Source organism: Amblyomma maculatum, chromosome 1 (assembly GCF_055883805.1).
Source record: "Amblyomma maculatum isolate TAMU_Amacu chromosome 1, ASM5588380v1, whole genome shotgun sequence".
Lineage (NCBI taxonomy): Eukaryota > Metazoa > Arthropoda > Arachnida > Ixodida > Ixodidae > Amblyomma > Amblyomma maculatum.
This window is the reverse complement of record NC_139344.1, coordinates 207,618,221-207,634,122: the sequence shown is the minus strand read 5'-3', so window position 1 is coordinate 207,634,122 and position 15,902 is coordinate 207,618,221. Positions and strand designations below refer to the sequence as shown.

At 44.2% G+C, this 15,902-nt stretch overlaps 2 protein-coding genes across 6 annotated transcripts in view; one reads left to right on the top strand and one right to left on the bottom strand.

The window, feature by feature from the left end:
• LOC146205455 (zinc finger protein ZFAT-like) overlaps positions 1 to 12,954 on the bottom strand; it is a 117,366-nt gene extending 104,412 nt beyond the window's left edge. For 2 of the 3 annotated variants that reach the window (XM_084590139.1, XM_084590140.1), the window contains exons 1-4: positions 12,830 to 12,954; positions 10,799 to 11,036; positions 9,470 to 9,631; positions 745 to 912 (exon numbers count right to left, since the gene is read on the bottom strand). In XM_084590139.1, the coding sequence (XP_084446265.1) occupies positions 745 to 912; positions 9,470 to 9,631; positions 10,799 to 10,970 (502 nt within the window). In that variant the 5' untranslated portion in view covers positions 10,971 to 11,036; positions 12,830 to 12,954. Of the gene's footprint in view, positions 1 to 744; positions 913 to 8,368; positions 8,643 to 9,469; positions 9,632 to 10,798; positions 11,037 to 12,829 lie in introns of those variants that run through there. The other variant, XM_084590141.1, reaches the window with a different exon arrangement.
• Positions 12,955 to 13,584: 630 nt separating this feature from the next.
• On the top strand, positions 13,585 to 15,500 carry LOC146205454 (cilia- and flagella-associated protein 418-like). Of its 3 annotated transcripts, none has more exons than XR_014704179.1 (6): positions 13,585 to 14,095; positions 14,151 to 14,214; positions 14,331 to 14,383; positions 14,495 to 14,560; positions 14,636 to 14,974; positions 15,041 to 15,172. XR_014704179.1 is itself a non-coding variant. In XM_084590137.1 (6 exons), the coding sequence occupies exons 1-6, from the start codon at positions 13,998 to 14,000 to the stop codon at positions 15,136 to 15,138; spliced, it is 528 nt and encodes a 175-aa protein (XP_084446263.1). In that variant the 5' UTR covers positions 13,596 to 13,997; the 3' UTR covers positions 15,139 to 15,284. The 3 variants fall into 3 exon arrangements, 2 of the variants coding, with proteins under 2 accessions (XP_084446263.1, XP_084446264.1); XM_084590137.1 differs by having other exon boundaries at positions 13,596 to 14,095; positions 14,636 to 14,784; positions 15,041 to 15,284; XM_084590138.1 differs by lacking the exons at positions 14,495 to 14,560; positions 14,636 to 14,974 and having other exon boundaries at positions 13,602 to 14,095; positions 15,041 to 15,500.
• Positions 15,501 to 15,902: the final 402 nt, after the last annotated feature.

Below are 15,902 nucleotides of genomic sequence, written 5' to 3'. Positions count from 1 at the left end.
AGCGGTGCGTCAGCACGGTGAGCGGACGTTTGAAAACTGTGTGCGAACGTGCGTGTGTGAAACGAAGTATATTTATAATCGAGTTGTTAATTGTTAATATACCCATTGTTCTTTTTCGTATTTTATTCGTGTCCAGTCTTTTCTTTCACATCTCATTTTGAGCTTGAAGAGCCCAGACTTCCGCTATCAGCCGCTTTCTAACCGGCGCCATGTTGAGAGCGCTGATTGGCCGGTCGTAAAGAACGCATCTTACCGAACGGCCCAGTGTGAACATGCGCGGTCGCAAGCTACGTAAACGGGAGTTCCAGCCACTATGCGCACTGCGATAAATACGATACTTATGACGGATGCGCACGTAGTCTGAACGCGGCTTAACATGTATTTTGATGGCAGAACCACTCTCATTCGCAATAAGCGAGCATTCATTATAACTGCATCCATTATAATTATCCTTGACTGCATTTTCGAGCAACTAGGTAAGTACCAACGCCAAAAGCAAGCACCAACTATCTCCATCTAACATGAAGCAAGAATTATGTTGCTAACTTCTGGCAACTGATTGGTTTCTAGCTCTCAGCTCCCCTCTGCAGCGTGAACCTAATATATACATTAGGTTCACATACAGAGAGAACGAAAGAGGAGAATAACACAAGGCAACAGTAAATCCTACCCCACAAAGAGTGCTGTAATATGCTCTCCACTAGAAGGAAGCAGTATGCAAAACACAAGGCATGCCAGACATACCAGTTGGGGCCAGCTGCTGCAGGCGGTAATACAAGGAGGGAGCTTCTTCAGAGCCCTTGGAAACACTGCGCTGATGACATTCATTCACATGGTTCACCATCTCCTCTTCACTCAATGCAAAGCACTGACACAGGCTACAGGCAAAGATGTCACTGACCACACTGTTCTCTGCAGAGAAAATAAAATACAAAGACAAAAACACAATGTGCAGTCTGCTATTGTCAGCGGCCTTTCAGAAGCATAAAGCCTCAGCTGCTGCCAAATAAAGATTAACTATGCTCACAGAGCCGCTCCGAAAAGAAACGAACATTTAAGTTAGTATATAAAATTTTCAGAGTCTCAGTGATGCTACTGGCAAAATGCAATTCGAAGTAATTCTTGAAGCCCTAAAATTTCTAACTTGGAGCACTTTGGAGCGCAGGAACGCCAATTTAGGAGCAGTATGGAGCCTTCAAAATTCTAAACTGGGGCACTTTGATGCAATAAAGCATTGATTTAAGCATGAGGCATTTAGTTTCCAAATCTCTTAGGCTGGTAAACAATGCTGTAAAGGTTAGTGTGATGCAAAAAGTGCTATTCCATTAAGTTCATCCTTACTGCCATAAAATCACGCCTGAGATGTCTTCAATTTGAAATTTTACGTAGCACAATTAAAAGGCACCTTCAAGAGAAACAGCAGATGCTCATTTAAACTTCAAGAGACCAGCGACTTTTGTCTCGATTGCCAGAAATGCACTCTAACATGACTCTTTATGAATGTATCTGTGTATACAAGTAATATTCTAGAACCATTTTTTTTTATTCAAACACTACAAACAAGTATGGCATATAAAAAATATGGGTTGAAAGCACATAGAGGTTCCAGGCTGAGAAATACATGCTGAAATTTTTTTTTTTTTTATTTTTTCACTCCTTGACCTAGTTAGCTATTCTTCAGAAACAAAAACACATTTGAACACCTGCCAGTGATGATCGCTCTGCCCAGACGGAAACGTTGGCTCGACCTGCCAACCGAGGCTTCCCCCCTTCTACCCTTGTTCAGTGCTCTTTCATTTGTTGAGGAAGAGATGCACCTCCAGTAAATAGAGCGTGGATTTAAAGACAAAGAATCGCATTAAAGAAAAAAAAAGAACATCGCTGTTTACTGGGATTTTGTAGTCACTGTCATGAAGGGGCGTATAGAATGGAGAACACAATTATTTCCACACTTATCTGTTCAATTTGAAGTGAATAATCATCTACATGCCAGATTCCGCGGCATGCATGTACAGCACACCTGAACATGAGTAATGACGTGCTAATTTCGTACTGCAATTTAGTGCCATGACAGGTTATAAGTAGAAAATTAAATGATTATGTCACTGCAATGCACGAGAACATACAATCATTTTTGGCATATTGCTTGCACAGAAGTGAGGGGTAGAATTAATGAAATGAGAATGTCAGTCAAATTGTACATGCCAACATTAAAGTTCTTTAAACAGGATAACGCTTCAATTAGTTATTTACAGGAGACAGGTGAGACTTATGCAAGGAAGGAAAAAACAGGGTTGTGTTTGTGTTTCCTCTAATAAAAACAACCTCCCTGCAAGCCTTTTTATATTACTGTGTACTTGTATTACTGTTGTAATCATTTCATTTGGTGCACATGTAACAAAACATAGTAGTAGTAGTAGTAGTAGTAGTAGTAGTAGTAGTAGTAGTAGTAGTAGTAGTAGTAGTAGTAGTAGCTTATAAAATTAACAAGAAAGGAAGCAATATGTAGGTGCGGGCCGCGGTGACTGCCATTTTCCTTGGATATCTGACCTCCAGTTGTATAAGAAGTAAAAACGAAGAATGGAACATGAAACAATTAAAGAATGAAGGTATAGTAAAATATAATGAAGAGAAATGTATTCGCAGATATACATTACAATTATGCGTTCACTGCATCTACACCACGAGGCTATTGTGAAAAGAACTGCTGTCGCGCATGTCTTTCATATACAGGGTGTCCAAGCTAACTTTAGCGCTTTAGCCAAACATTAAAAAATCAAATATTTGAGGTAGGCCAGAGAAACCACTTGTATATAGCCGCGAGGCATCTGGCACACCACAGGGAATTTTTTATTTGGCAAATAATTAATTAGTAACTAAGATAATTTTTCTAATTTAATAAGTATTGCCTTTGGACAATGAATGTGATGTGCAAAGTTGAAGAGCACCTTATGAAACCTCCATTCCATTTATTTCCGATAAAGAAAGCCTCACGTGTATCGTTTTTTCCAAGCTTTAAAGAAAGCCCGCGAAATACAAAAATATCACGTGACTGACGCATTTGTGCGCCACGATGTGCTCCTCTCAACCAGCATTTCAGTGAACAAAATCAGCTGCGACCTTGGCTCCACAACCCCGTTGCAGTGGCAGGTCGATATGTCTGCAATGGTTTCTTTGTCCGCTTCCGGCAGTGCGCGCAAGCGTGACGGTGCAAGTCGCAGCAAACTCACCGTGCTGGCTGCAACCATCGCCAACATATCAGCCTATCGCTGGGCCTGAGCTGCCAAGTCACGGTCGCAGCTAATTTCCTTCACTCAAAATATGATTGAGAGCACTACAATCGTGGCGCAAGAATATGTTAGTCACGTGATATTTTTTGCATTTCGCGGGCTTTCTTTAGAGCTTGGAAAAACGATACACGTGAGGCTTTCTTTAATGGAAATAAATAGAAACGGAGTTTCAGAAGGTGCTCTCTAACTTTGCAAATCACATTTATTGTCTAAAGGCAATATTTAGTGAATTAGAAAAATCATCTTAATTACTATTAGTCAACTGCAAAATAAAAAATTGCCTGTGGTGTGCCAGATGGCTGGCAGCTGTATACAAGTGGTCTGTCTGGCCTATCTCAAATGTTCAATTTTTTAACCCTTGGCTAAAGTTAGCTTGGACACCTGGCAAAAAAGCGCTGAAATGCTGTTTACGTGGTAAATTTGTAATGAACAGCAATGTCTAACAGCAACCTTTTGCGGTGATCTGAAGCATTATATTCATGTGCAAAGATTATTAAGAAAAACAGAGGCCTACGAAAACGCACAGTTGAAAGCGACCAAACTAGAGCAACTGTACGCGCCCGGGGGCTCGCCAAGCGCAAGCGCCCGACCATGCTCCAACTGTGTACAGCGGCACCGCTGCATGAATTGGATGCGACCCGTACCACCCGTGCATAGGCGCGAGACGAGACGGCAGACTATCAAGTTGTTCAAAGGACCATAGTTTCAGTTTCGCCACGTTGACCTCGCGACCATGGCAACCGCAGTGCTCGCTTTTGTGCCGCATACACGGCCGAAAGCAGGGTCCGTATTCCGAGTTTGCGTCATTTTCAGGAGTGATTGTGTTATGTGCCATAGGTCAGCAAGAACACGGCTAGGGGACAGACACAAGAGCTAATGCCCCGCTGAGTGCTTGTGTATGCAAGACGACCACTATTTCACGCACTGCCTCAGCCGATGGAACAGGCCAGAGTTGTGTGGTGATAGTTTTCTTACGGGCGAATTTGGCAGATTCCAGCGCGCGCTCGGGTGTTTATTTTTTTTCTTCTTCTGCACGTCAGAACGGTACAAGCAATGGTGCATTGCGGTGAATGAGCAATATGGCTGGTAGAACAGTCTTGATGCTTAATTAAGGATCGCAAATTACGTGTGCACGTATGGGACCGGAACATGGATTAAAGCAACCTTTCAACTATCTTATAGGGAACCGTTGTGGACAGATGGACACGCTGCTGAACATTACTCGGTACCTACATGTACTGAAACTTGAACAAAATACCAAGTCATACCGGAAACAAGTCAACGCTAGAGTGTACTACCAAGTTTTGCATAGGTGCCGCGTCCACTGATGACAATCTAAAACAATCGGGAGTCAAAGTGCCAAGTCCCCTCGACATGTGCGAAATAACACGTTTCTGTCGCTCTTGCAAGCCCCCGTCACCATCGTTTGCAAAATAAATATTTTTCTCCGCGTCCGCCGGCATCTAATTGGCGGCAACACCAGAACTGGATGTCAGTTCGCTTTCCGGTTCCAGTGTTTCCACCAATCAGATGACTTGCGGTCATGGAGAAAATGACGCAAACTCAGAATACAGACCCAGGAGTATAGGACAAATGCTCCTCTCACGATGTCGAGACCGCAAAATCAGCACTCAGAATTTTGCATGGGTCTCTGTAGCCAAATGCTAAAGTACGCTATAATATTCATTTAGACATGCCGACTACGCCGATACACCTGACGATGATCGCTAAGGCCCCGAATCCGAGAACACTTTCTGGGCGCACGCTTTGCGCACGGGGCTAGAGATCGACGCATGCTAGTCGGCAGCTCGTGCACTAGCTGTCGCCCCGCGCCCGAGCTACAAGCGGCATACCGATTTATAACCGGGGGACCGTGTGGCTTCTGCGATTGCCAGGGCAAATATGACCTGCTCTTCCACTCACGGTGCATGAAATTCTCTGGTTAGGCGTGTCGGCGTAAGGAGCGAACCAGAATTAATGTGCATGGTACAATTCTACGCCTGAGCACGGGGTGGCTGGACACGCAGATGCAGTGCAGATAAATGTTTTTAGTGAGCTTTCCTCACTCGCCTTATATGCAGCCAAAAACTTTTTTCTTTCATTTTTTTGCTATCCTGAAATTACACCTCACATAATATGCGACTTTTTTACACAATGCAAGACTGGGCGTCCAATTGCAAAGAAGTGCTAATAAATGTGCCTTCTGAATATGTGAGCTTTCTTCTAATGCAGTGACAGATTTATTTCAGAGTTCTTAATTTTTCCACATGCATATTTTTAGTGTTGGTTGTCTTTCTAGAATGCTTCAATAAGTGCCTCAAATGGTTACTCAAACAAGGGTGGAAGTGCTGCTCCATTTTGCTCCAAACTGCTTTCCCTGCTATCCTGCTCCAAAGCTGCTCCAAACTGGCTGCCTTGTTCTGCCATCAAGGTTAGAAAAACACGGGAACAAAGTCACAGCACCGAGGGCAAAGATATCACGCACCTTGCACTGAGCACAAAAGGGAGAGAAGCACAGAGCATAATAAATATTTGTTCGCAAGTAAATTTAGTGTGAGCCACCGGCGATTGAAGGGAATACTAATTGCACTAAAATGCACCGTGTGTGTAACATAGCATCTCCTCTCAGCCTTTTGAATCACCGGTGGAGAGAAAAGCAAGAGCAGCAAGTGAAGCAGATAGCGCAAACTACTGTGAGCCGTTAGGAAACTTGTCAGACTGCAAAAACTGCACGAGTTATTCTTATGGTTCTGCTGTGAGAACAAGCAGGCACTTCACCATCTAACCTCTTTTTCAGTGACAAGCTTGTCAAGCCTATGGCAGACAAAATCATACATGAAGCGTTATTGATTGGTATGCCAAACGTGTCAATCACTAGGAAGCCTCGCAAGAGTGTTGGAAAGCCATACTAGACCTATCGCCAAGATGTTAAAAATGAGCCCCAGCATTGCTCAAGCAAAGAATGATAGAACTATTGGCAGGAGACAGTGAAGTAAAAATGTTGAAGGATGAAAAGATTGCCCTTCGGTGCCATCTATATTTCTTGAAGGCACTACTGACCAGTGTATAGGAATTTATCAGCAGAGACGTAGGATCAAAAACGATATGCACAAGACAGAGAGCGGAAATGTCGTGCCCATTAATCTGAGCTCCAAATTAGTGGTGCTGCTTGAGCGCATCAATGTGGTAGACTCAACATTTTAATCCGTGAAGTCAAAAAAGGAAATGCTTTAGGTCACACTAGGTGTTCAGTTATGACAAGCGTCCCTTTTGCTGTGGTTCTGCTCCAAGCTGTTGGCCATTTGTCTTGTCAGAGATAGGTGCAAAGTTTGAAAGGCATTGAGCTTGCATAAAAAGGAATCAGATTGAAGGTTTTGTATTTTCAGAAAGAGAAAACTGCCATTATCAGAGACGTTTAACCTTAGAAACCTGCTCCAAAACATCATTCAAATGCTCCAAAACTCTCTTTTCATTGCTCCAAAGCTGCTCCAAAATGGCTTTGTGCTCCAAAAGCCTGCTTCCACCCCTGCACAAATAGCTTTAAAAAATAATAATAAATAAAAAAGAGAGAGAGAGAGAGACCAGTATTTAGCTGCTTATGCCTTGGTAATATAGGCAGCTGAACCAGAAAGGCCTCGTGTGGTGATATCACGGGGAGAGTGTGCAGACCTCCTTAGTCTAGACGATTCTGGCTCAGGGGCACGCAATACAAGAGTGCAGCACCAGTCAACTGCCTGGGTGGCTTCTTCACAGTGCATAATTGCAATGAGGGCAGGGCATTACAAGGATAAAGACTTTTGCCCCTGTCCTCACTTAACTGGAAGCGTTTTCAATTTCTTGATGAGAAACAATGTGCCTTATTGAACTTAAGGGGAGATGCTACTCGAAGACACTTTTTCTTTATTATTTGACTTAGAGCTATAAAACTCTGGTTAAAATTTAGTTTTTTTATACTGATTTCAAATCTGCAAATAGTTTTATTGTAAGTTGCATAGTTTTTGTTCTGTTCAGTGACAGTGTGTAAAATATACTCTTTTGCTCCCCCTTTTTTTCATTCTAAACTTCCATAAATGCACATCATTGATGGCTCATTTTGATCCATTTAAACTGTAGAGTGCCAAACACTAATAATAAAGTACATATAAAGTATGCTAATGACGTGACAAATATGAACCTGGCAAGTCTACATTTTCAAGACACCACCATGTGGTAATTATTTTTTTTTTTTGTAAATATATGATCAGTATTTATTCTTAAGAGATAACGGCACTCCTCATACCTCAGAGAAAATGTGTGCAAAATTTCATTCAGATATGAGCATCAGAAGTACCAAAATCAAGAAGGGCATACGCTGAAAATTGTCTAAAAATGCATTTTGAGAGAAACGCATTTGAAGTTAAAATTGCATGTTTATTTAAAAAAGAGGGCTTCAATTCCTATCAAACTTTGGAACAAAAGAAGAAAATTGTCCATAAAGCAGCCACTGGCACTAGAAACTTCCAGCGGCATATGTCGCTCCCTCACGACCCTTGCGAGTGGACTAAGACATGTGCTTTTTTTCTTCAGTGTGCGGCGATTTGCGTTCGCTTCCGCAGTCAGCTTCAAGGACATTTGTTCCTGCATTGTTATTTCTCTGGACGTGCCAAGCTATGATGCATCGGCTTGTGGAGTCCAATAATTGAGGAAAATCGCACTAGCTGCTCATATCCAATTCCTATAAAACAGGCCGCCACAGCAGCTTTGACGTTGACGACGAAGCTTTCATCCGAGCTCCCGCTGTCAATCTCGGCTCGCATCCTTGCTCGCGTCCCTGCACGCCGCAACTCGCCGCAATCAGTATGTTGTGGAAAGGACACATTGCGGGCAGGCAGAGTTCTCACAGAGTAGTTCAAGAAACGAAGCGAGTCTACGCTTTACGGCCGGTTCCCGGACACGCGAAGTTCTGAACGCTGGCTTGGGCAAATCGCGCCACCCACAAGAACGTTCAGCGCTGCCAAGTCAGTAACGGCAGATGACGCCTCATGACAGGCTATTTCCTCAACTTAGAAATGCTCAATCTTTTTTTCCGAGGCACTCACAGAATCTAACGCCGCTTCAAATTCCCCGGAGGCATCTGAAACGCTGGAGAGATCGGCGTCAGTTCCACTAGGCCTAACTGCCACAGGTCGAGTTGTCCTTGGACGAGCCTTCGCTTTCGATTTTCGCCAACGTCCTCTATATTTGTGAACAGAACGGTATTTCACTCCTCGATGGCTGCGCTGGTTCGATTGTGGTTCATCCATGACAAAGATAAAGTTGCCGAACGACCGTCACTCGGAAACGCACCTCGACTAGACTTCACCTCGACGTAGCCTGGAGCCAGCAAGTGGGCTTCGCCACATACGCGCGCACGGCGGCCAATGGCGATGCCCAATTCATACCACGTGATTTAAAAACCAGTCGCAGCGCACGAAAAACGCAACGAAAACATGCTTTTTTTTTTTTTTTTTCTTGCGCTGTACATAGAATGTGGCTTGGCTGATCTCGCACGATACGCAGCAGCGAACCGCGCCGACCGCGCCATGCCCATGCCGGCCGCGGGACGCTCGAAAATAGCATAGTTTCGGTCATTCAACTGCCACTGTGCGCTCTTTAAACGCAATTTCAGCCCATTTCCTGATTAAATTCAGCTTTGATTTTTATTTTCATGAAAGTAGAGACCCTAAACTTGACAAAACAAGTAAAAACAAAAAAGCAGTCATGTTCGAAAAAACCCGCGTTTTTCGACCTGCATCTCCTCTTAACCCATTTGGTCACATTGATTTAGCAGATACTTCCAAAATGCCAGCCCGAGGTAGGAATTACAGAATGATATAAAAATCAGTCTCAAACTGATCCGTTAGCCTTGCTGCTATTGGCCAATATGTCCGCTGATCAGGGCCAACCATTGGTTTGACATTCATTTTAATTTGGTCACATTGATTTAGCAGATACTTCCAAAATACCAGCCCGAAGTAGGAATTACAGAATGATATAAAATTCAGTCTCAAACTGATCCGTTAGCCTTGTTCCTATTGGCCAATATGTCCGCTGATCAGGGCACACCATTGGTTTGACACTCATTTCACGATTGGACTGTTCTGTAATTTGGTCCCAGGAGCACTTTTACGATGTTAGCAAAACTACTGGCGCATTCATACCTGTGGCTTCAAACGAAAGGCCATCTGTAACTACTATGGTCTGCGAATCTGTTGTAGTGGCACCATCAACAGCAGTAGTAACATCGTTGGCACCTGCTTCACTGGATGGGTCAACCTCCATACTTTGTCCTAGCGGCGTCTCCTCCTCCCTGTGTGCCAACCCTGCCAAAGTACTAAGCAATGTAGAACAACAAATGCCTCATGTTCCCAACAGGCAATAAAAAGTGCAGAATGCATACAATAATTGATATCAGGCACTGCATACAACACTAGTGAACAGAGAAGTGACAGAAAAGTAATTAAAATGTATTTTATTATCTAGGCATCTAAGCAAGGTCACCCAGACTGCTGTCACACGGGCACAGCTGAACTCCTTTTAACTCCCTTCAACCAAGGTAGTCTTCATCTCAATGGAGATACGCGCAATGTCACACGGCATTCCTTTAGGAAAGGAAGTTCCTAACGTAAGGAGTTCTGATCATCTCCCTCGAGCAGGTAAAGGGAGTACTCTGGTTCCCTGTGAGCTTCAGTGCAGGAATAAAAAAAACGCATATGCATTAATTTTGAGTTGATAACTAATTTTAATACTGTAGCAAAACGCAAAGCATGGAAAAAAGTAAATGTGCAAATATCCAAGCATGCACGCAAGAATTTCGCAAGCACATTGTGGCCAGTAGAACAGACAAACCCGATATGCTAGTAAAAGTAACAGCGCATTCCTTTCATATGAATGAAGGTACATTTATATTTAGAAGCCTATTCAAACCGTTGAAATGAAAACAGCTAAAAAGTATTTTACATGTTTTTAACTTGATTATTTTATATGCATACACAAAACGAACAGCGCCTAATGGGACCCTACGGTTGCTACGGTGTCTAGAGGGACCCCATGTTTCTCTATGGGACCCCGAGCACCCCGACGGCGTCTCGGAGAATCTGGTTCTTAGCCGTGTGACACGGCGACAACTCCTCTAGAGCTGAACTCCCTCCATGGTCCTTTAAGGAAAAAAAAGTTCGAGGGAGTTGGGGCTTGCCCGTGTGACAGTGTAATGTACTGGACAGCATGAAGGTACACACAGCCACTGTAGACTCCAGTCTATTTCTTTTTTGGTGCAGTTTATTCGAAGAGATCTGAACAGTTGAGGCATTGCCATTCAGATCTATTTCTATTGGGGTCAATAGTTTGGCTAGGTGGAAGGCATTTGAATTTTAGCAACTTTGAATGTAGGAGACAATGACTACTGTTATCCATAACCCGAACATAAAAATTAGTTTCCTGAATACCAAGTCAAAGTGATATGCTACCATGATTGGGTGAAAGCTACGCACCTTGGGCTTCTGCTGCATGCTCTTGCAGGGCATGTTGGGCCAACTCATCTTGTGTGTGAAAGATTGCAGTGCAGTGGCCACAGCTAATAGAACCTAAGGAGTTCTTGTGCTCCACAAACTTTCCAATATCATGGAAGCCCATGTGGCACACTCCACAGATGAAAACGTCCATGGTTCAGTTGAATAATGGCAAGAGTGGTTCTGCCACCACTCCTTATACATGGGGCCGAAAAAGACACTGCGTCAGAAAGGAACTCATTGAAATCAGACTGATAGGAATTACATAGTAAGACAACGTACCACTGCTCAGCCTTTGCAGCAGGCAGACTCTGACAGATTTTAAGTGATAAAATACGCCCATGTGTCCAACTCTACGGATAGTTGGTTTGGTTTGTGGGGTTTAACGTCCCAAAGCGACTCAGGTTATGAGAGACGCCGTCGTGGAGGACTGGAAGTTTCGACCACTTCGGGTTCTTTAAGAGCACTGACATCACATAGCACACGGGCGCAGTGCTTTTCGCCTCCATCGAAAAGCGGCCGCCGACGCCGGGATTCGATCTCGCACCCATGGGAGCAGTAGTCGAGCGCCGTAACCACTGCGCCACCCCGGCTTTTCAGTAACAAAAATCCTTTATTTACATATATATGTACAAATCTGCAACTCAACCAATATCCGAGTGCATTGATCGCTTCTCATGTTAACGTCGGCCATAAGAAACGTGAGGGGAGATTAATACACAATAGAGAATTATATCGAGGGGTCCGGCGAGGGATAGTAGGCGCCGAACTTCATGACAGAAGTCATTCCATATGATGTATTCACAGAAGCTGGCACCAACACGCCTTGCACCTTGCGACCACAAAATTGATCAACACTGCACATTCTTATCCGACAAGGTGGTCAGCAAATTTACAACACACGCCTATTATGAAGCGAGCCACTTACATCTGAGGCAAACCGCCAGCTTTACTATGGTGCATGTAACTCATTACAAACGGGAAGTGAATACACTGGGAATGTTCTACTAGGGTGGTGTGTACTAGGTTCACAGCACCCATCCTAATGCTCCACTAGACGAAATAAAACACAACTTTTGTTAACGCCATTTCTGTGCAGATTCACGAGACAGAAAACTTGTTGGACAATTAAGAAAATAAACTCCTAGCGAACAGCTTAAAGCGTCGTTTATTACAGCTCATAACGTCTCGTACAGCATGTTCTATTCTGCACAAATGGTTACCACTCAGCCAGTTAACAGTCATGCTCTTAGTGCGCAGGGAACTTCCGCGCGCTTGTTGTGCAGGGCTCAGGCGCACAGTGATCACTTTCCAGTCAAGATGTTAAAATGAAGATCACTTATTCCTTTCCTGGAGTCTAACTTCAATCAAACTTGACCACACGCTCAAAACACCGTATTCATCACACCCCGCCAAAATATATGCGGACTCCCACCCCAAATGATTCCCTTCACCCAAGTTCCAAGTGAGAACGCAGAAAAACATTTGCTCAGTGCACAAACACAATGCAGGCGATGTTGCCAGTAAAGGACAACAGCACGATAAATTAAGCGTCTTCCGGTCGACTTCAAAACAGTAACAATTATGAATCGTCTGCTCGCAGCTATAAACCCCAACGCTGCGTATTTTCGCACATAAGAGCTCGGCTTGCGTATGAAAGAAAAACAAGGATGTAGCTGATCAAATGCAAAATACACTTGAAATGGCACTTAATTCCCCAAAAAACAAGTTAGGTGGCTTGGAGCATTTATTTTAGTGAAATGCGAAAGCCGTGTTCGAAATGCTGACGAAGTGCTGGGGGACGAATCAGCGGCCATTTTTCAAGTCACAGTCTCCCCAGCCTCCGCTCAGTTATTTTCGCCCTCATGAAATACGTGAATTCTACTTCCTATGCCCAAATATTCCTCGCGCCGAAAGCACGCAAATATAATTTTTACTTAATAGCAAAACACTTCCGGTTAAATAGGGTAACTTTGCTGGCAGATAATAAGAATTTCCCGCCCATGCACTCACCTCAATCTTCGTAGACGCTAGGCTTAGCGAACGCGTACAACCACACAGAATACAATAACAGTTCTGAGGAACTATGTAGTGGTAAGACCGGACGCTGAAAAATGATGATATTCAGGCGGACGCCGCGGAGAGGCGCTGGCGTAGCATTTATCTTCGACGTGGCGGCGTCAACGTAAACCACGTAAACCACCAGCTTCTAACCGAGAGAGAGAAAACTTTATTTCAAAACGAAAAATGGGGGGGGGGGGGGGGGGGGGGGCAGTGAGTGGAGTCTTCATTGTCTTCATTTCAAGATCCCAGTGGCTTGGGCTGCCGCTCTTGCCCGAGTTACCAGCCTACGCTGGGTCTCTAGATCAGAGCATAGCAAAGTGGCCTCCCACTGCGCTAACCGAAGTTGTTTTCTGTATTATTGTTGCATCTTATTTGCAACGTATGGACAGTACTACAGACCCTCGCTTTTAATTATTATTTTTTTAAGTTTAGGCTTGACGCCGGTTTCGCATATGACCGTCACGGAAAGCCCCGAATGTATAAAAAACAAACACAAAAACTGCTACATGTAGTAACCGGCGGATGTGAAGGCTACGAGCGCGAGGCGTGCTCGCGTGCCATTCTCAAGCGCGTGTAGTGATTCTAAGCAGCGGACGTGGAGGCTACGACCACGAGCGCAAGGCAGCGGTCGCTAGAAGCGGGCCGTCCTCAGGTGCTTGTTGCTTCTTTAGCTCATTTCATTGCCTTTTCCGAGAAAGTAAGCAGGGTCTGTAGAAAGAGAATGCCAGCTGCGCCATAACTTACTGGCTCATCACTGGCCCTTTTAGTACTACATCGGTTGACTGGGTACAGTTGAAAAAACCTGGCGCAGTATTACTATCGCAATAAAAGTGGAATGACTGAAAAGCTTGAAACTGCACAACAGGAGCACACCCAGGCAACGCTTACTTGCGCCAGCAGCGCCCCTTGCAGCCGCCCGCTATTTTGGACTCACTGTTGGGTACTGCTGCTGCACCTGGTATTTGACCACTGCATATTTCTACAGCATTAAATTACCATGCGAATCACGTGATTTCCCGACGTTGCCATGACAGCACCGACGACGTTGCATGAGGCGAAAATTTGGTAGCTTAAGGGCTTAAGCAGCTTTGGTGCGACTTTATGCTGTTATGTGCGTATGCGCATGGAAGACGACGACTTGGATATTCTTCTAGACGATGTCGAAGCGAAGTTCTGCAAACAAGTTAATCGGGCAGTGTCTACATCCGCTGTTAAGTACGTATAAACATTTTGCTAAGTAGGCAACAGTCACTGCGAACCATTATTTCAGAGCATCTTCGGACGATAGCATTGAAGACGCTATAAACGACATATGCAAAGCTCCTGAGCATAACGTACGTTCAATGCGGTCATTGCGATTTTTAGAGCAATACTCATTTTGCTGCTAGCGGCAATACTGTGCACTGTCTATCGCGCGACAGTCGTGCCTTATTTTTGTCGCACAACGCAGGTTCCGAACAACGTCCTTACCGAAAATAAGTTGTTCAGCTGCAGAACTACTCAGTAAGTAGTAAAGCAGCAAGTTGGGCGAGTTGGTGCTGGTTCATGACTGGTGAACCAACAGCCCGACGTCACGAATGGTAAGGCAGTGTGTAACCGGCGCATTATTTTTAGGTGTTTTGTAGTGTATCTTGCTGGCACAGATGTGGCCTTGGGCGTGTCAACCAGCGCATCAAAGAGGTGCAGACACCTTCACACGCTTATGACTCGTGGCTGCTAGCAATACGCTCTCAACTCTTGCTAAACCTATTGCAGGGCCTGCAGCCACGTCCACTGCTGTAGGTGCGACTTCCAGGTTGCCATATTTGAAGATTTCGCCTGGGACCAGTCGGCCGATTACCTTTTCTTCAGAAACAGCACTCCGGACATGAACAAGCTTCGCTCAAAGCTTGTTTGGAAGCTTGGTAGAGCTGCAGTTTGCATACGGTCTTTGCCAAAAGTTCAAAGCCTAGTGGGTCTGCTTCTAAGCCGCATAGTGGCGGTACTTCAGAATTCATAAACGTCCTTCTCATTCGAACACTGAGACTGCGTTATGAGCCGAAATGGGGTGGCTCAAAAGCAAACCCCCTCGGCTCAAAAATTTTGACGAAGACTGTAAGTACCTCCAACATATATCAAAGGTAACTTGAGTCTTCTAATTGTGTCTTGTGTGTTGTGCAGGTTGGCGAGCCTACTGCTGCCAGTGCCAGTGGCGATCCGTGGCTGCACTCTCATCTGTACAGCAAGAGAAGCTTCCCTGGACATGTGCTCATCATTAGGGAACACTCAAACAAGTCCTCATATGAAAGCAGCAGGAGATTTGGCATCAAAAACATGCAGTGGTGACCCAGTAGACAATATTCTCTGCTACAACACATATCGTTATAGTTTCAGGTTGAATACATGGCCACAATACTGTGCATTACAGTAGGGGCGAAATTCAAAAACGCCAATTTTTAAAAATATTTGAAACTAATTCCATGATGCATCTCTGGGATGCAAAATTGAAAGCTTGCATGCGTTATCTCCCCAATTTAATTTTTCTGCCACACTCCAGATTACAAAATTCATTATGTAACCTGGTGCCCATCACAGTTGTCAATTAATAAAAGGAGTTACCTCATCGTTTTCCCCTACATAACCACTTTGTGCATTTCTCTCTGTGGGCATGCGCATTTCCTTTTGCTTGCTCTCCGCTCAGGCAGAAATCCATTTGCCCTTTGTCCTGCCAAGACCTCTGGCCTTGTTAGTCTGAATAAAAGATATTAAAAGAGTAGCTCACAAAGATATGTCTACTTTCATAGCATGTGCCCTAGAGCGGATTCTCAATTATATTGGTATGCTATATTACACCCAACCGCTTTCTACAAAACATGGATACATGAGACTACAATAACTACCGCAAGAGCTGAAATGAGACCTGCTTCTGAACAGAGAAAAAAAAATCCGTAGGTAGGCATGCCAAATTTCAAAATAAAAGTGTCCAGCATTTTTCCTATATCCTGAAAAAGTGATTACAGTTTATTATCTTCAAGCCTTTTTA